General features: G+C 27.9%; 2 protein-coding genes across 3 annotated transcripts; one reads left to right on the plus strand and one right to left on the minus strand.

Moving 5' to 3' along the window:
- Positions 1-430: 430 nt before the first annotated feature.
- LOC126839601 (uncharacterized) lies at positions 431-4,526 on the minus strand. The gene is made up of 7 exons (XM_050574994.1): positions 4,262-4,526; positions 3,150-3,291; positions 2,746-2,819; positions 1,995-2,154; positions 1,603-1,676; positions 853-1,000; positions 431-555 (listed from the first exon to the last, which is right to left on the minus strand). The coding sequence occupies exons 1-7, from the start codon at positions 4,343-4,345 to the stop codon at positions 497-499; spliced, it is 741 nt and encodes a 246-aa protein (XP_050430951.1). The 5' UTR covers positions 4,346-4,526; the 3' UTR covers positions 431-496.
- A 3,436-nt stretch (positions 4,527-7,962) lies between these two features.
- LOC126839599 (katanin p80 WD40 repeat-containing subunit B1) lies at positions 7,963-21,039 on the plus strand. 2 transcript variants are annotated; one of them, XM_050574991.1, is made up of 20 exons: positions 7,963-8,228; positions 8,621-8,745; positions 8,996-9,047; positions 9,127-9,260; positions 9,671-9,889; positions 9,987-10,112; positions 11,866-12,056; positions 12,429-12,579; positions 13,801-13,988; positions 14,060-14,169; positions 14,468-14,509; positions 15,240-15,278; positions 15,357-15,437; positions 15,505-15,810; positions 17,089-17,291; positions 17,371-17,508; positions 17,601-17,677; positions 17,742-17,816; positions 18,639-18,755; positions 19,156-21,039. In XM_050574991.1, the coding sequence occupies exons 3-20, from the start codon at positions 9,014-9,016 to the stop codon at positions 19,289-19,291; spliced, it is 2,367 nt and encodes a 788-aa protein (XP_050430948.1). In that variant the 5' UTR covers positions 7,963-8,228; positions 8,621-8,745; positions 8,996-9,013; the 3' UTR covers positions 19,292-21,039. The 2 variants fall into 2 exon arrangements, with proteins under 2 accessions (XP_050430948.1, XP_050430947.1); XM_050574990.1 differs by lacking the exon at positions 8,621-8,745 and having other exon boundaries at positions 19,156-21,038.
- Positions 21,040-21,632: the final 593 nt, after the last annotated feature.

Genomic DNA, 21,632 nt, shown 5'->3' on the forward strand with positions numbered 1-21,632 from the left:
GGAAAACCGGTTCGAATTTTACTTAGAGGGTTTTCGTTTTAAGAAAAGCTAGATTGTAATAAGCAATGTGTACTTTAGATTCCATGTAGAGCTTAAGAGGTCCTTAATTTCATTGATGCGATATTTCTTTTTATGGTTTTTGGATTTTCTTCAAATACACAGACTACTGGACTTCATTAGAAATTAGCATACTAACAGAGTATTTGAAAATTTCACGAAGCTTACAAATTCGAAATGGTACTTGGATTGATATTACTGTTTAAATATTATTTTTACATTATAAAAAGTGACTAGTTACAAAACAAAAGTCATTGGTTTTGTTTACGGGTTTGAACCGTGGACTGATTTGCTGGGATTCGGTAATTATTCAATAAATAGTGACGAAATATAAGAGCAAAATAGTATATTAATCAATCAAATTTACATTTGTATGTGAACATGTGAAATATTACATACATGCAGTAATTCGAGAACAGTTAATGTTATAATCAAACTATCAAGGAAAATAATGTCGAATAATGGCATTTTGAACTGTTTCCGCTGCGTATGACCCATCTAAAAGTATAAAATATTAATTATTATACATTTTATAAACAAACAAATCAGGCCAATTGAGTTAAAAATAACAATGTTACACTAAAAAAAATGTCTTTGCTTCAAATAATCGTACGAGTAGAATAATGTAATATCAATTAATTTGTTAGTTTTTTTTCGAGTTTTGATATTTAGTTTGAAAAAAAAAATAATTTACATCTATAAAAATGACAAGTTTTATTATCATAATGTTTCTGCAATAGTTTTTGAACATTTTACTTGACACATTTATTGAATATTATTCTATTGTTATATTACTTTTCCATGGCTCTATGAATTGCTCATATGTAGGTAATTCCATGGGTACATGCGCTGTATTTTGTACTTCCGTGCATATTGCTATGACTTCTTCATAATATTTAAATAGACTATCATCACAACGCTGGATCTTTTCTTTTACTATTTCCTATTATTATAAGAGTAATAATAAGAAATTAAATAGTGTATTACAAGTTATAAATAAAACTGATTTCTCTTTAGCGAAATAAAAACTGCTATCTACAAGACACAAAAAGGCCAATGAGGTTTTTATATGCAACAAAACATCAATTTTATATTAGCTAACGTATTGATTTCATATTATTAGAGGTGCGATGGTAGTCAGTACCAACTTCACCATAAGGTGAGAACATACGTTTAACGTGTCAAACCCAATAATTGTGTAACTCTAATTGTAAAATCACTCTACTAAGTATAATGTAACGTCTTACGATAAACCAGTAAATTATATCAAAAATGGGAGAAGATTTTATATTTAAATTCTCTCTTACTGTATCAATAATTGGAAAAAATCGTTCGGAAATGGTTCTTCTATTAAACATATTTTTATATGTAAAGAATCAGTGTCAAAATCATTTACTATAAAAAAGAAAGACAATAGTTATCGAGACCAGAAATGAAAAAATGGAAAATGTCTAACTTTTTTTAAAGTTTGAATATTTTGAATATCTCACAAAACCAACCTAACAAGCCTTTTATCTGAAATATAGTATTATGGTTTTTATTTACACGTATTCCCGGTTCTTTTGTAGCAGCAAACGCTAGGGCTAAGGTTACAACATAATCCTTTCGAAACATACGGTCTGAAAGTACAAAATATTATACATTTTTTAACAAACGAATCAGATCAATTGAGTTGAGAATAACTATGTGGTATACTAAAAAAACATCTATATTCAAAATAATAGTAGTTTTTAGAATAATAATGTAATAAAAATTAGGTCCCAATTTTCTCAATTTTTTATTAGGTTTTATTAGTTACTAACTCATAGCTTAAAAATAATACTTTTTTATAGTTATTAAAATGACACACTTGATTGTTAATGATGATTTTTTTTCAATGGTTTTTAACCATTTTACTCAACATATTTATTATATATTTTTATAAATTGTTTAATTACTTGATTTTAATTCCAGCCTTCTAAACACATCAATACTGGTGAAGTCTCTGGGTGTTATATTAACTGCCTTAGCTACTTTGACACATATAGCTTTTATTTTCTTAAATGGTACGAAGGTTTCTGGCCCCAAATTATTCTCGACTATGTCTCTAACCAATCTCTATAATTTTCAGAATATGAATTTATTTTTAAAATGTATTTTATAATTAACACTAAACCTAATCCTTCTTTAGCCAACCAAAACGCCAAACTATGAACAAACGTTTGGAGAAACCCCCTCCCCTTGGAATTTTTTGAAACGTACCCAGCATGTATGTTACGATAAAAATAATGTTCTTAACTTGTTTTGGGTTTTTTTCGATTATTTTGGCCAAAAAAAAAATAAATTTTAAATAATCTTTTTGTCGTAACAGACATGCAGCATAAGTTTTATTTTAGGAAATTTGTTTTAATTTAAATTATTCATTTCTGTAAAAAATGGAAGAATTCTTTTTGTAAGCTTTTTATATTTATTTTTTTGTTTTGTATGTAAGAATCCAGTAACAAAATCATTTTATGGTTTGAGAGAAAAACAATATCATTCGAGAAGGTGAGAATTTTTATACTAATAATAAAAACCTATACTTTTTAGAATTACAAGTGTTAAACCTATTTTAAATGGGAGAATTAAAAGTTTGAATATTTTAAATACCTAAACACAAACAAACTAACGAGCTTTTTATTTGTAGTATAGTTTTATATTTTTATTTACATTTAATTCTGGTTTTCCTATAGCTATATACGATAGGATGGCGATTTCAACTTGATCATTGTCATATTGAAAACCTGAAAGTACATAGTATTATTTATTATTAAAATAACCAAATTTAACAGCAAGGGAATTGAGAATAGTTTCGTGTTACAATTGCAAAACTTTTGTTTTTTATGTTATTGTAATTTAAGAATAATAAAGTCAAATCACATTATATATTCATAGTGATATTGGTTAATGAACTTATCACATGATAATTATTACATTTTATAATTTGTTTTGTACATCATCAAAATGTACCCGTTTTTTAAAAGTTTTTATTTTGTTTAAGAGTTATGATTTTTTGGTTAAAATTTTATTTTTATTTTCAACTATATAAATAACAAAATCGATTTGTAAATTACCGAAATCAATATTATTTTCATTGGTTATGCCATATTTTTCGTAGATTTTTTGTTGTACTTGGAGTACTACTTCATTTAATTGACTAAAGTTCATTTTGCCATCGTGGTCCAATTTTGGCGCGATCAAGTCTTTAATCATAGTCTATAATTTTCAGAATAAGTGTAAAAGTATATTCAGTATAAGTGAAAAATATTTTTCAAAGCGTAACTGGAGATTGTAAGAACATTAAATACATTTTCTAAACAATATATCGCTTCTTCAGTGGAACAATAGTGCAAGTGCAAATTTTTGACTTTTTGACTTAAATACGAAAACAGTATGATAACATTGAATTTTATCGAGTAAAACCGTGGCATAAGTGTAATACTTATTATTGACCGCTAGAGAGCAGTTTTGTCGTTTACCATCGTGTACGGTTACCATTGCACTAAAATTTTAAATCACGTTTTCTGTTGAACAGTTAAATTTGCACTTACACAGGCGCGTAGCTAGGAATTTTTTTTTGGGTAGGCCCACTATAAGCCATTGATAAACAAAGTTATTAATGTTTATTCTTATTAATAATTAATTTCTTTTTCTATATATATGAGGCATTCTAAGTAAAATCACGCGGTCATCGGCCTGACCTCAAATTTTGTTGAAATTTTTTTTTTTAAATTTTCTTTTAGTCTTATATAGTACTCTCATTTTTTGGAAATTTTTATCACTAATCTTTGCCCCAAAAATAGAGGTTTCTTAAGTTATTTTTTAAAAAAATCGATTTCGACCAATTTTTAATTTTTTAAATTTTTATCATAAAATCAGAGACCTAAATCAAATCTTTTCGTCTAATAAAGAGAGTGGGCCGAGATTTATTTATTTATTTTTTTTTAATAATGAAAATTTTCCCGGTCGGTCACCCATCCTGTATCAAGCATAATAATTATCCAAATTAAAAATTATACGTCAATCGTTCGAAAAATTATTTGTCGGTCATTTGAATAAAATCATGATTTGAAATAAATATTTAGGTAAACAATTTTCTAAATAATATCCATCTCTGTATAAAGTTAAACAAGAATTTCAGCGTTATATCTCGATCATAATAAATAATAAGTGCTGGTTTACTTACAATCTGTTCTTCAGTTGGAAGGACACCTTGACATTGGAAAAAGAAAGACGCCACGTAGAAAAACAGTATACTTTTCAAATACATGTTAATTTATCAAAAAAATAAACTCAGATTCAGAATGTTAAATTGTAAGTTTTGGAAATAAAAACTGTTTTGAAACTATTCGATACTTATGAAGATTTTATAATGTAATTTGAGTATTGTATTATTGATTGGTGACTGTGATTCAAATAGTATGAATTAGCGCAGTACCTACTATAAGAAAATATACTTCAGGACTGTACACTGTTTCAAATTTGTTACTATTGTGTTGTGCCTTTAAAGTAAACAGTAGATATTCAAGAACATTGTTTGTTGCACGGTTTACTCATGTGCAAAACATATGCATATATTGCCAACGTTTTTCGATAGTGTTCTGTCTAAAAAATATTTCATACAATTTAACTTTTTATACTTCTTCTTTAGTATTCAACCCTTAGATTGGTTTTACAGCATTCTACTTCCGTACTCCCTCCACTCTTCCCTATTACTGGCCATTCTCTTCAGTTCTCTATAGGTTCTCAGTCCGGCATCTTTAATAACTTTATTTATTATCGTTGTTCTTGGACGTCCTCAGCCTCTCCTGCCTTCTATTTGTCCTTCCAAAATTGTGTGGTGTAGTTCCTCCTCGTGTCTTAGGGTATGTCCAATAAGTCTTCATCTTCTTTCTTTGATTGATTCTTTTTATACTATAACTTTTAAATATAGAATATTTTTGTTAGTACCTCTCGGTTTGAAAGGGGAAAGGATAAACTATTTTTGGCCAATTAGGTTACTTTAAGTTTTTACTTATTGGTTAAAAACAATTATGAGTTTCAACATACACAAAAAAAATTAAATGATAAAAATCCACCGTGTATAAACAATACTTTCGCAGCTCCGCATCGTAGCTGAACATAATATACAATATTTACAATTTTCTCAATTGAGTCAAAGAAATCGTTTCAAATTGGTTAATAATTAAAAATTGTTTTCGCTTAGTTATCTAATCAATGCTAAAAACATAATTGGAACATTTTTGTGTTTTTTCAGCTTCAGTTGTGTCTGGACCCACGATATCTCGTAAACCGCTGAACTGATTTCTTCGTGTAGCAACTATATATATCAGAAATCATACCTGGAAGGTACATTAATAGGCCAAAAATAAAAATAAATCACCCCTTCCCCATCAAAATCGAGAAAAACACCCAAAAAATTTACAAATTTTACAACTTAAAATTACGATGGTCTACAACTTTTTTTAAAATAGTCGAAAAAGCTCCAAATTTATATGAATTGTACTATCGATAACCATAAACAAACCAAACAAAAATCATAAACCCTTCCTCCTTGAAGGGATAGAATTATTTCTTTATTTCACTTTTTTAAGCAAAATTTTAGAGATTTAGATCTGAAAATTAGACCGAAGATAGATCTAAAATGGAACTATAACATATACAATTTTCTCAAAAATCTGTAGTCAAAATTTTTTTTTTATTAAGGAAAAACATAAAAAGTAGTAAAAATTGCATCTTTTTTGTTTCGATCGTGGTATCCTTTTTGTTTAATTTTCCAAAGACACGGTTCAGAACGATAAATATCAATAAATTCTTCTGTTTACTCACGTAGTTTTGTTGGTCATAATTTAAACTGCAAAGATAATATTATATACCAATCAAATGTTGTGTTTTATGGTAAAAAAATTAATTATAATGAAAATGTAAACACTATATAGTCATGATTATTTGGTCAAAATATTTAAATTTGGCTTACAATATTAATGACATATAAACTTGATATTAGTTCTGATTGCTGATGGCATGCTTTCGGACGAAGATGATGAAGATCAACCGGATATCGGTAATTAATATTTAGTGGAAGTAGTACATTATTTTTATATTTATTTGTAAATCTATTATTTTTAGAAATTCAAAATTTAAGACCAGATACATACAGAAAAATACCCAGTGTGCACAAGTCCGATGTGTACGTAGATAACTTACACTATAAATACTTAAAAAAAGTGAATACCGCAGAAATGTTGGTATATAACATCACACAATTGTAAATGTTTATTAAAAGCTTTACCTTCTTTTTAGGTATTTGGTTTGCGAAAAGCAACGTAGGTAACAAGAAGGCTGATGGTTACTGTCCTTAATTTTAATATTTTTTCGTTCGAGATTTATATTAAAAACATTTTAAGAAAAAAAAATGTAAAATTATGATATTTAGTAAATAATGTAATTTGTGTGAATTTGGGGCCCTTGCCCCCGACGGCACTGCCCCTGCGGTGTTAAAATTGTGGCAAATTGGTTTTGCTAGATTATTTTTTATAATAAAGGTAACAGCTGTTTGGTAGGAAAGTTGTTTTAAATGTTAGCACATAAAATATCTTATACAGGTTCTCAACGTGGTAATCGCAGCTTTTATTTAAAATGAATCTCAAAATATTATTTTGGGCGATTTGTAATTTATTAAGATTACATTTGTTTGCTGCACCCAATGCTTTGTATGCCATTTTAACTAGGTTACTGCTTAAAGTAGGCCTTGGCTGTTAAAAGACATAAGAAAGTTTTCTTATTTTTGTTACTAATGAATTTAGGTCCATATATATTACCTAATAAATATACTATAAATGTTTAGTGTATCACATCCAAGCTAATAAGGACAATTTTTCTTTTCAAATATTATAGGTTTAAAAAATCATAAAAGAAATGTAATTTTCTGAAATTGATACTCGAATAACTGCTAAATTACAATAATTAAACTTTGAATAGCAATAAAACAAGTCCGGGTACACATATGTGATATGACCTTGAAATTTTATAAAACGTCTAAGAAACATATTAATAAAAACCAATATTTCATAATTGTTGTTTTGATATTTGACAACAATTAATCTTAAAGCCATTTTGAAATTCCAACTAACTCGAAAGTAAGTTTGTAAATATTAAGTTTTCTGGTTACAAAACTTTTTAAGTTATTTTTCTCCGAGTTATGGGCAGATTTAAAGCAGATAATGAATATTTGTAAAAAATTTGCCTCTTTCCGTTCTCCTTCAATAACTATGTGTTAAAAAATTTTATTTTTTATCTTAATGTTTCATATTTTGTAAAATTGCCTAGCTAATACATCGGCCTCTTAATATTATTATTTCTTGATGGTTGCGTTTTTTTTTCGGAAAAAAAAATTTTTGAACCGCTGTGTAAATAATAAAGGTGTAAAAAACCGCACAGCAACGATAATATTATGAACAAAACAAACAAAAATCGATAACCCACGAATGACTAACGTACTGTGACAATAATATATATGTATATACTGTTTTTTAAGAAATACCCTTGAAACAATAGTATATTATAATATAAATGTATTTATTCAGTACCTACCTACTGCTGCGATCGTTATAATATAAACGATGTTTTTTTTTTGGTGTACAGAAAAAATAAAAAAGCGTAGGATCTATGATAGGTATCTTAATCTAACATAATAATGTGTAATAGGTATTATAATATACTACACAATCATGTTATACGGTCAGGGCCACGTCTTGGTCGGGCGACCCTGATAACATAATATTGTTATCACAATATTATAGTTAATAACACAATATCGTAGTAAAATCCATGGCCGCAGCTGTTATCTATTCTGATGTAGCCGTTATCACTTATCATTGTGCAGTCGAGTGTCCCCACATAACGGCAACAAACAGCTTACTGCAGCAGTAGGTACCTATTAACAATGTTTAGCGAGCAACAGCAGCAGCTGTCGTAGTTTGAAACATTTTGCCTTTTTTGGGTATTTTTTCACTGTCCGTCAGTTGAAAAGTAAAAACAACAATATTAACATGTTAAACACATTTCGTTATCGTTAAGTGCACCGTCGAAACGTTTCCGCGTAGATATCAGTGCGTCGAAAACATTTAATGATTTCCGATCGTTTTGTGAAAGTAAGTCCGATCGAATTTTCTAATTCGCTCGTGGTCATGTTTTCTATTAACTATTATTACTATTGTTTCCCCGTCATTCAAGTAAAATATCATCACACAAACACTTTCCCCCACCTTTAATTGCTATAGTCTAGGTTCAACCCGCGATTCGCCCTGGAAATCTGTTACGGCGCCTGTCATGTAAAATTATAACACCCTCGTACGACCGATCCGAATTTTTGTATTTTTAAAACATCCCATTAACTAAATAGTTAACATATTTTTTTGTAAGATATCACTGTTGTCTGTGTAAATTTTATCTTTCAATCATTGTGCGACATATTACGTAGTAGCCGTTTTTGCTATTTGAAAGTATTAAGCGTGCTCCTGGTCATTTTTATTTTGTTGCACAGCCACCAAATTGATGAAACCAGTGCGACGACGTACGACTAATGGCGGTATCAGTTAATTTTTTTAGTATCAGCGCAATTCAAGTATCATAACGGATGTTCAGTCTTAACTGATCGTATTAGTACTGGTAATATAACTGTTATGGATAATTTGTTTAATGAAATCGATTCGGTTAATCGTTAGAATGCATTAGGTTTTTTGTACATTTTACTAATCTGATAACAAATAATATGTTATCTTTGAATATTTTATGATACAAGACAATTAAAATTTCAATTTAAAAACAAATCATCCGCATTAGAATACTGGTAGTCTTAACTAACCAACCAATAAATTATTTTTTAAAAAGTTTAATCATGTGAATTTTTTTTTTACAGAGAATAAGTCCATAAGAAATGGCCAATCCCAATAAACATGTTTGTAAATTACGTGAGTATTATCATTATCGTTGTGCAATCTGTATTTTTGTGTTAGATAATTATTACTAATTAAAATTTTATTCGTTTAGAAGAATTTTCCGCTCACAATGCAAACGTTTCATGTTTGGCTCTCGGTCAAAAGTCGGGCGGCCGAGTGTTGGCTACTGGTGGCGCAGATAACAAAATTAATTTGTGGGCTGTTGGAAACGAGAATTGTATCTTGGTAAGTGATAGTTTTTACGGTCGACTAGCTTATTATAGCAATGTTACTGAGAGATTTTACGTATCTACAATTGTATATACAGTGCAAGACACTAATTATAGACATATCGTATTTGTTTTCCCGTCGCATATTTTTCTTGAAAATTTAATTTTCGTGTTTAATTTTATTTTGTTACTTATATCCGCATTAATGCAATTAATTTTTTTTAGAAAATATTACGTCAATTGAATTGTATGAATCGTTACGTATACTTTTTTCTAATCTCATCAGTTAGCTTAAAAATTAAATGTGGCTTATTAAAAGTGGAACTATAGGCTAAACTTGCATACTCTTGTAAATGTTAAGCCAAACTGATGACAACAGACGTAAATAATTGATGAAACAATGTATCAAACAAATATTTATTACAGAGCTTAAGTGGCCATGTAACGCCAATCGAATGTGTCCAATTTGATCATTCTGAAGAGTTGGTTGGTGCTGGTAGTCAAACGGGCGCTCTTAAAATTTGGGATTTGGCCGCTCAAAAAATTTTACGCACCTTTAGTGGACACAAGTCGGCTGTAAAGGAGTTAGATTTTTATCCTTTAGGCAATTATGTGGTGTCGGGTTCCGCAGACACTAGTATTAAGGTAACTGTTATTATATAATATTATGTTTGTATTAAATGATAATTATTTTTTGCACTATATCTAGTAAAACATTCTATTTTTTTTTTTACCTCGACAGCTTTGGGACTACCGACATAAAAATTGTATATACATGTATAAAGGTCACGAGGGACCTTTGTCGTGTTTAAAGTTCAGTCCGGATGGCCAGTGGATAGCTTCTGCGGGCGAAGATGGTGGTATTAAGGTAATTGAAATTATTAGTTTATTGTTCTACATGCTTTAAGTTTTTTTTAGCAAGTACATTTAATCAGTTAGATATAATTGATACACATGTATCCAACTATAATTTATTTTGCGAACAACAAAATTGAAATTTTAAAATTACTAGTTTCACGATGATTGTACAATATTTTAATAACTATCAGTAAATCAAATTTTTAAATTTTGATTAACATTAATTTTGATTAATTTAATAAACATTTCAAATGAAACTTTTAAATAGCGTGTAGGGGGTGAATCGACATTCGTGTCATAGTATAAAATATCTACACAATTGATTAGTAATTATTGAGTGTTATTGTAATAGGGTTTATTGTAATCGTTTATTTGGTGTTCTTCAAAATTACCCCTTCGGCATTTTTAAAAAAGTTATTGAGTTTTTCTTTAGTCAATCATTTTTTTGTTTATAAATACATATAGCAAATGAATAAGTATAATAATTGAATGCTTGTGTAAATGTTATAATAAATTGATAATATTTACAATATAATAACAAAATAAATCATTAATAACCAAGAAATATCTGAAATTTTTTATTTAACAAAAAAACCGCGGCAGCTCTGGCCATTGGTCGAACAGTGACTTAAATTATTCTTATTAAATAGTTACATATAGACTTAAAATTATATATAGTATACATGTTATATTTCTTTATATAAAGTAGATTTTTTTAGAAAGATAAATAGTTTTTGGATTGCGGTTGGTTCTGGACTGAAGATTTCATATAGGTGGGTGGTACCGAGGATTTCCGTACGACCTTGATGGTTACTTCTGCCCTTTATGAAGATGTGCTTGATTGTAAGTTGTACCCGCAGGTAGTGCAAATAGGAGGATCCTCCCTTGTCAATAGGTGTCGGTGAGTGAGTGAGGTATGGCCGATTCTTAGCCGGTTTATAGTTGTTTCTTGTCTTCTGGAGATGTCGGGAGGAGGGGGCCAAGGGAGTATTGATTTTTTTATTTCATTGAGTTTGTTTGTTTGATTAGACCAATATTGTTGCCACCTTTCTGTAATGAGATTTTTTATATGCTTTTTAGCTTTATGTGACATGTGTGAAAGTTTGGCAACCTCGTCGGCTTTTTCATTACCTGCTATATTGCAATGTCCAGGAATCCACATGAAAGATGTGTTTACCAGCGGACCGTGCAATGTGACAGGAGTTTTGGATATTTCTTGCTATATCGGTAGGGTTGGTTGTATTTTTAAGACTTGTTATTGCACTGAGTGAGTCGCTTAGTATAATACAGCGTTTGTCATCGACAGATTGTGTGAAATATTTGATTGCTTCTAGTATGGCTAAGGCTAATATCTGAAAATCTTTTATCTTCAATAAAAAGAAATAAAATTATTCCTATAATAAATAATAATAAAAATATTTATGCAGAACACAATAAATGGTTTCTTTGGAAAACGCTTATTTTGCCGGTTCTAAAAAAAGTTGCTGACGGATCTATTTACTATAAGGCCTACTTAATTTTTTTTTTTAATAATAAAATGGTGAATAATATTGCGTGTCCACATTTACTTTTTTTGTATATTATAACAAAATAAATGTTAATTAAACAAGATATAAATCTTTCATGCTTGATAAAATAATTTAATAGTGTTTAGATATCAATCAATAATAAATTAATTAATTTTGAACGTGTTCTCACCTAACAATGCTTATATTTATATTATATTGACATTTTTTTTTAAATTTCTTTTACGAACATTTTAGATTTGGGATTTGCGAGTGGGACGTATGCTGCACGAGTTCGACAAACTTCATAAAGCAACTGTCACTTCCATCCAGTTCCATCCTTTAGTATTTTTACTTGCCACCAGCGGAGCTGACAAAAAAATTAACATTTTAGATTTAGAAAGATTTAGCGTAGTTTCGCAAATAGAGACTGAAAAATCTACAATAAGGTAACGTAATGTGTGTTGCATTAGAACTGTGATTTTTTTTTAAAATTTTTTTTTATCAGTTAACGTTTACAGCATCAAAATATTAACTCTCCAATGATTTTATAGAAAGAATTCTTTTAATTCGTCTTTTAATTTTTTGTCATTAAAACAATCAAGTCTTTATTAAAGACAATTTATTTCCTGAAAATAAGACTTAAATTTTTTTAATTTTTTTAAGGGACCTTGCTACGTTTTTGTTCTTTACAATTGTGAACATGTTAGTGAACTAGTTAACCAGTTAAAAAAACCAACTCTTTGAAATAAATTTGTTCTTTTCAAGCTATAAATTTTAAACCTAACAATTAACTCGACTATTTGTTTTATTTTTTCCAGGTGTTTGCAGTTTAGTGCTAAAGGTGATGTCGTGTATGGCGGTGGTACAAACTACCTCGGAGTTTATGGCTGGGAACCGACGAGAACCTGTGATTCGTTAACTCTGGATTGGGGATCAGTTAATGAGTTAGCCGTAACTGATAATCAAATAGTATGTTTTTTTTGTAATTTGTTCAGATGTAGGTACCGTCAGTCACAGGGCCTGATAAATACATTTTGAACCATAAAGCAAAATACCTTAGAGACCCCTTTCCATGTTTAAATAAATACCTCCCCAACATTTATATTTCATTACTACTACTGGAAACCACTTAATTGAGTAATAATACCAATTTTTTTTTTTTTTTTGAAAAAGTAGCCACCATAAGAATTATGTTTAATTTTCACCATCACAGCTAACCATTAGAAAGTACTTATCACATTTTAAATTTCAACCCCGATTTGTTAAAAAAACACAAAACAACTCCAGAAAGCGTATTAAAAAGCATTTTTGATTCTGTATATTTATTTCCTACTTAGCCTAATTTTTATAGCTGTTCCTTCCTATAAGTTCTCTAGAAATCGTCTGAAATTCCTCCTCTCTATACATAGGACACAATAATTATTTTCCACCCATAAACAAGACATTAGCCTGATAGAATAGTACGCATTTGTATTGTATTATCAAACAATGAGGAAAACTGCAACTTATAAATTTTGAATAATATGGTGTTGGGATACTTAAACCAGCATTAGTTACACGACCTAATACAATTCATGCTACACAATTCTTAATTTTTTAATTTTATATTATAATTTTGTATTGCTTATAAAATAAGAAAAACCTATTGGCTATAAGATAGTGTAATTGAAATGAGGTCCCTTTAATTTGGGGGCCATAAGCTCGTGCCTATTTAGCTTAATGGGAAATATGGCCTCGGGTACCGATCAATGTGGTAATACTACACTCCACCTTTCCTACTACCCTAAACGTGAAACTTCAATAACATAAAAAGTAGTTATCCAAAACTGGTTATCGACTAGTCAAAATATTTTGTACATTTTTCTCACTTTAAGAAGTTAATGAAATGAATCATCATCATGTAGCTTAACGGGCCATGAAGGCCCAACGCTGCCATCATGAAATGAATGCAATACTAAATAGTATTTAAGTTTTAAAAGTTGGTATAAAAATAATTAGTTTTGGAGGAACAGTAGGAACATAAAAAATTTATATCATATAAAAATACTAAGAAAAAAAAATGAAATTATTAATTAAACCCGATATTATGTTAAGTGGTTCCCGATAAAATTATCATCTTGTATACATATCATTGTTAAGTTTTGGCTTTTGATTTAGCCATTTATTATGTTTTAATTTCTATTTAATCAGGTGGGAGCTACTCATTATTCAACTAATGTTTCGACGTGGGTGATCAACCTGCCCGAAGGTTATCCATTTAAAAATCAATTTTCCCCTCCGGACAAGTCGTTGAAAGCCAGCAACACCATGTTCACAAGAGATGCTGGAGTCCGGAAAAGTTTCAATAAACAAAAAACTCGAGAAATCATCAAACCCAAGTAATATTTTACTATTTTCAATGTTTTTTTAATTTTGTTATTATTTACATTTTATTATTTATATTTTCCAGACCTAATATGAAGTTGATCGACGAGAGCGAAACAGAAATCGAGGAGGACAATCAAGGGGTTATTAACAACGTTATCGATTATCATTCAGTGTTCAAACCGAATAGAACTCGTAAGGAACTGTTTATTTCACTTTATTAGTTATTATCATCTTTTTATCATTATTTTTTAGTTTAAACTTTTGTTATTGACCTATTCCACGACAAATCATAAAAAGCCGTAGAATAAATGATAAGAAAAAAAATATACAAATTTAAGCATATTTCATTTTTGTTTTTACACAAGTTAACTAAGATTGTGCGAACAATTTTAATTTTTAGTCCCCAACCAGTCTGTGCGATAAGATGTGGAATGATACTTTAGCGTTGACTTTTTGTTTGTAATAATAATAATTTATTATTTTATTTTAGTAAATCGTAGTCCAACTCCAAAATCTCCAATGTCAGAAGATGGTATGTACAGTACATAATGAAATTTTTTATATTATTATAAACTATTATTTTATTTCAAATTGTCCACAAATTCATATTATGTGCAGTCGATATTTAAAAAAATAATAAAAACTATTATTCTAATAAAAATGAGCAAGGCCCAGTGCGTTAACCGATTTACTGTACAAAAATTCTTATTGACAATATTTTTTTGTTTTTTTTAGAAACGATCGTATCGTAAAATCAATGTCTGAAGAACGTTTAGAACGGCATAAAGCAGCTAAATTTAATGATATTATAAAACGCTTTAAATTAAATAAAACAAAATTAGAGGTAAATTTTTGATAAGAAAAAATACGGGAAATTGAAAAAAAATAATTGAAATTCAAATATCTTAAAAATTTCTAAAACCGAAATGAAACAGAATTTTTTCTAATTCTAAGAAAAATTAACAAACAAAATATTAATAAAAAAAATATAGTGATATGCTGTACTATACAAATTAAATATTTTTCTATCCCAAATCGTTTACTTTTGAAATGTATTTTTTTTCATAAATTCATATTATACATACTTAAGTAAATCCAATAAAACTTGGCGATAACTATTTTATAAAACCACATTTAATATTTTTCATTCATTTAAATAAATAGTTTTTCCAAGTATCAATTAAAAAAAAACATTTTAAAAACTTTATTTGAATAAAACTATTATTATGACCATAAATTAACATGTTTTTTTTTTCTTTCAGATAATTTGAGTCCTATATTAAAGAACCCTCCGATTGACTGTAAGTAATAATTTGGATAGTTTATTAATAAATAAAAATATATTAATTAGTAAATAAAATAAGTTTTTTTTTTTTTAGTGAATAAAATAAATTCGGTCAATAAGTATTCTCCATCGTTAGACGATTTGTCCAAAGAAGACGAACAGAAACATACGTTTGGTAAGTATTATATTTTTGTATTGTGTGTTTATTTGAACAACAACCAATCAAATAGCATGTCTTTTAGATATACCACAAGCTGTGTTGATGCACACTAGTTATTCAGAGGCCGAAACGTCGTCAATGGAATCTACGCCGTACGAATCGTTTCATATGGCGCATTCCGATAGAGACATCAATTCGTCGGGGATTATCAGTGATTATCATAGTCCTCATTCTTTGTACAACTCGCCGAGTATGGTCGAACATTCTGATCCCCGAATAAACCCGTACATGACTTCTTCGGTCTCGATGCGAAGTGTCACGGCGGCAAACATAGCCTCCGAAAGTATAACGCGACGTCCTTCTTCATTGCCAGTATTTAAACAAAACGGTAAGTGTGTGTGTGTGTGTTAGACTTAAATTAAAACTGGATTAGTTTTTTTGTTTTTTTTTAAGTAGATCTTGAATCCATATTTGTTTTTAAATATCGGTTACCGGTGTTTAAAGCTGATAACCCAAAAATAATTATTATCAAAAAACAAAAAATTTACTTTGAAAACAATATTTAATAATGAAAAAAGTAAATATCTGTTTTATGTTATATTTCTATTATAAGTAAAAAATCTAAAAACTTTTTAACGTTATTAGAAATTTCTTTCTTTCTTTTGGTCCCAGTATTTTTTTTTTTATAAAACAAAATAGTCGATTTTTATCCGCGTTCAATCCTAAATAATAAATTTACAAAGTTTTAAATCTCTAAACTTATTTTTGACTAAGTTATAAGGGACTTCGTCGATTATTTCTACAAGTACGTTGTATAGTAAAGGTGTAACAAAACAACGAGAAGTTTGACTTTATAATTGTCCATTTTTAGATATCTTAACATAATGAAAACTTTAAAACGTTTCAATATATAAGTGTCGTCTTGCATAAAGATAAAACATTTTTTTTTTACAATAACTTATGCGTTTCCTTTCCTTGGTGATTTTACAATAAAATGTATGGTATAAACAAAAATATAAAAGTGTCTTATTATCAAAACGGAAATTAAAATTTTTTCAGCATAATAGTTCAAATAACTATAAAATGCTTACCTAAAATAGAAATATGTGTTATAATGTTAATTGTATTTAATGTTGAATAACTGCTGTATTTGTTTAAACCTATTATATTCGCCACCGGTCAAAAGTAGTATTTATTTAATAATCGGAACTTCCTTGTAGCAACTAAAAAAAATTATGAAATTTTATAACTTACTGTTAAAATATTTTTGAAAATTGTAAAAATTTAAAAATTCACATTATTTAGCCAGAATATCAAATATTAATATCAGAAAATGTTTTAACAAAATATCTATAAAAAATAAACTTTTTATTGGTATTTAAAAATTATTACTAAAATATTTAAAAACATAATTAAAGTTTAAAGTCCGATGAATGTTTCTAAAATCATGTTTTAAAAGACTTTTTTATATTAAAGTAACGGGTTTTTTACAATATTTTTTAAATAATTATACAAATATGTTAAAAAAAAAAAAATCAGTATTTGCACTTCTACTTAGATACATATTTAAAATGCTATTGGAAATTTGTTTAAAATGAATTTTTACTTGAATACTTTTTAAATGTATTTTTCACAACATTTTTTGAAAATTCTTTTTGTTGTCCAGATAATTTCGTTTATGGAAATAAATACACTTCGCCTCAGTTGCAAAGAAAAATCTCTCAAGACGAGACCACTTCGCCTCATATATCCCATCACAGACGGATGTTACCCGCTGAACCCACTGTGGTTACCCAAGAGCACAAAAAGACTGATAGGCTAACGAAGAAATACAGTTATCCGTTGGACGACTTTGAAGACCTGAAAGACGTACAATTGTTTTTATAATAATTGTTTGTAATTTTTCACAACTAGAGTTGTTATAATTTGAACATTTTCTTTTTCACAGAACTTAAACACAATTACTGACGAAAGTGACATCCTGGATTATCTGTCGAAAAATCATAGATCCACTATGGGAGTGCTCAAGGAAAGACAGCGCAATCTAAATATTATACAGACAATGTGGATAAACAAAAATTTCAAAGTAAGCGTCTAATGTCAATGCTAATTTTAGAATATCAGCAATAGATCATTTTTTTTTTTAACTACAATTTCATTTCTTTTCATTTCTTTTAGTCTGCAGTCAATTCAGCCGTCTCGATGAACGATGACGCTCTTATAGCCGATCTTATATCGGTCCTCACACAGCGGCCGTAATATATTATTTCAGGGTTTGTTTCGCTGACATCTTGATAATGGTTTTCTTTTAATTTCTAGGAAATTATGGTGCCTTGACGTTTGTAGTATGCTATTGCCATCGATATCAGATTTAATTCAGAGCGGTAACGAAGCGTAAGTTCTTCAAAGACTAGATATTTAAGAAGTAAAATTCAAAAATTTTCAATTTACTTTTACAGTTATGATTATCCAAAAAAAAAATATTATTTAAAATACAATTTTTATTTTAGTGAATCAAATAGTTATTTTAATTTAAATAATTTTTTAATAACTGCATTATTAGTTTAAATTAAATAATATTACTATTTAATAATATTAAATTATTTGAAATAACTTTTACATAAAACCTCAAATAATTTGTAGTTAAAATACATTTTTATCTGAATATATAAAATATTTTGTATTTTTAAATAATTTTCTCACTACAAATTAGTTCGATTACATTTATTTAAATATTTTTATTTTCTTTACTTATTTCCATTTGTATGTAAACAAAAACAAACTACTCAAGTTAATAAGTACAGGTTTATTTAAATACTGTTTTTTTATTTTTAGTTCTTGATTTTTTTTTAAAAATAATTTATCAATTAAAATAATTATTTAATTTTTGTTTAAAGAATAATTTAATAAATTTTTGTTCAGGTTTGATTCTAATAAATATTTTTTTTATTTATCGAACTCTTTGTGAATAAATACTTATTAAATAATAATACTGGTCAAGCTACATTTAAAGATACTAAGTTCCATTAAACATGTACTCAAAATTAATTATTCAACAATTTCATCCTCTAACTCTGATTTTTTAAAAACTATTACGATAATCAGCGATTTATAGATTACATGCGAGAGTCCTTAATTTATATATTAATTTAAATAAATTACATGTATTAACATTTAAGGTACAAATTGGTTTAAATTTTACATCTTGTATTTCAGGTTTATTAACGTCAGTTTTAAAGCTATAAGGGACATACTACAGTACTTTATGCCAGTCATCAAAAACAACATACACAGACCTTCGGGCATAGGAGTAGATTTAATGCAAGAAGAACGGTTAGTAATGTTCAATAATAATATAATTATCGAAGAGCCATTAAATAATAAATACTAAGAAACTATCCCGTTAATAGACACCACAATCTGGCTCTTCGGCGACAAGCTAACATTGTATCATAACATTTGTATTATTTAATTTAATTTTTAATAATTATTTATATTTTTTTCTAAACAATGCCCAGGTTTGAATATCGGAGGTCTAGTATTAAATAAACATAAAAAAAGTTTTTGTGCCGCTATTTAGTGCCGCTATTAAAAAATAAACACGTTAAAACATAACGTAATTCAAATTAAATAGAACGGGCGGTCCGTAATAATGTGCCTGTTAAACAAGGATCGTATTGTCGATCATAATATTATTATAATTAATAAAATTGTTAAAACCGTGTGGTTTCAGGTGCAACAAATGCCGCAAATGCCACGGCATATTGATGAACATCAGAGCGTTTGTGCTGAAGAGACAGACCGTCCAAGGGAATTTGGGTCATATGTTCAGACAGCTGCACATGCTTCTACAATCTATAGATATTTAATTATTAACAACAGTAATATTATAGTTTGTTAACCATGCACTTAAGTCGCCTAAGTTGAACTAATCTTCGTTAAATCTAGAATTATTATTATTACTATAATTTTTGTTTTTTGCCAGTATTATTTTTTCATACTTTAAAATAATTAACCTATTGTCTACAGTGGTTCTTTCGATCCGTTATACCCCCAAAAAAAAGACATCAATAATATTGTATTATTATTATAATTTTCCATCATTCCTTTTACGATGTGCTTTGAATGTACGTTTTCTTTGCTATTAATTATTTAAATAATTTAATCGTCGATTTTCACTTCAATTTATTTTTGTAAACTTAACACTGAAACGTAATGCTAAAGCTTTGTCGTAAATAATATAAACATACATCGGTTATTTGTTGTGAATTAGTGTTTGAAAATTATAAGTAAACAAAAAATGTACAAGTATGAAGTATTATATCAAAAAATTAGAAATTAATAATAAAAGACTAAAATTACAATAGCAATGTTAAATCCCAGAAATATTCATAAGCAAACCACTGAACACGTTAACGTATTCAATGATTCTTTCGGACAACGCTATATTTTTTAAAAAAATGCCGTAACTACCGAAACAATTTTTTTTTTTACTTAAAACATTCTTTTCCACAACAAAAAAAGACAATAACATTAGATATAATATATAATAATATTTAGCATATTTTTTTCTTCCGTATATTAATATAGACTGTTCTACTATATTTTGTATATATTAAAAAAAAAATGATTTGTACATTCACTTTATGTTTTCATAATACAAAATACTGTATTATAGAGTGTAATATTTTTAAACATAATATAAGAGATCTCGTTTCTGTTTTTTAGCAGAAAGTAGTCAAATAATAATAATTAACTTTTGTTTTATTTATTTTGTTTTTTAATTTTTTTGTTAAATGGTTTTTTTTTTTTATTATTATTCTTTTAAGTAACTATGTAATATTAATGTTTTATAATATTTTTAACCGTACTTAGGCTTCTGTAATTCACATGTAGCCGTTACGCTTGTCGATGGCACGATCCTCTTTTATTTTTTTCAATGAATTTCTCATAAAATAGATATATATTTAACGCAAACATCAAGAAATAGCATTTGTAAAAAATTAAGCAATACGAGGTTAATAATATCGATACAAATGTCCAGTACGATATTACTCGGTTTTGGCGTTTTTAAAATTGTATAATTTCTTTTTTAAAAAAAACAGGTATGCAATTTGAAGTGTACTATTTTATATAACATTTGTTTGTTTCAATCGTTTGAAATATTTACTAACTATCGTGTGTGTGACTTTCAAAAGTATTTTAGCAGTATAAGGCGTATTTAGTGTATTCGTAGAGGCTTTTGTAAAAAAAATTACAAAAGCACATGAATTACTTTTAACACTGTACAATTAAAATAATATGAGCTTGTTAAAATAATAATAATATGTTTTTAAATTATTGTTATTATTAATATTGATATTGCCACAGTGGTGTGTAACCGCGTTTGCTAAGCTAATCTTTGTTGCAAATAATAAACCTAACTAATTTTTTTTAAACCCGTATTTTGTTATTTATAATTTGTTTTTACCTATATCCGTTTGTATTTCAAATATTCCAAACCAGTTGTAATAATTAATTTTGTAAAAAACGCTTGCTGTGTGTGTTAAAAAAAATAATGTTACTTAAAGACATACTGTTGGCCGGTTAAATTGTCATTTATTTACTTATATTCTTTGACACACTTTGTTTTTATTTATTCAAATTCATGTAATTTCTTCTCGCTTAAACATTAAAAACAAAACCTAAAGCTAAAAAAGTACTATTTCCTACGCTTGTTTTAATCTACACAATTACAACAATTGTGTAACGTGCAAGTTGTATACAAATATGGGTGAATCTATACACGTGTCTCTAAACATACTTTTATGTCTTGTATTTAAAATACAACTTTGTGAAATAAAAATATGGAAAATACGAAATAATGCTTCATAAAAGGTGTACTATTTTTAAAAAAAATATTATCGAGAAGTTCGGACATGCAATTCTTAGAAATATTTCAAGTTGAGGTTAAAACTATTATGTAAATTTATTTTTGCCGTTGTTTTTATCGAACGTTTTTGATTTTCATTATTTTTTACAAGCCAACATAGATTATAATTTACACGATCTATTAAGGTTTTAGAGTAAAGATACTTATAATAATGTAGTGAAAGTTTTGTTTCGGATTGAATTTTTGGTATTCAAATTTAAATTAAAGAAGATAAGATGTTGTGAGTTCAACATCATAGTTTTTTGTATGTATCCAAAGATAGTCTTTAGTTAAAATTG

The sequence above is a fragment of the Adelges cooleyi genome, unplaced genomic scaffold, assembly GCF_023614345.1.
Source record: "Adelges cooleyi isolate 19-005CV unplaced genomic scaffold, UGA_ACOO_1.1 ACOO_flye_CR_arks_rails_tigmint_CR_PRNA_307, whole genome shotgun sequence".
Lineage (NCBI taxonomy): Eukaryota > Metazoa > Arthropoda > Insecta > Hemiptera > Adelgidae > Adelges > Adelges cooleyi.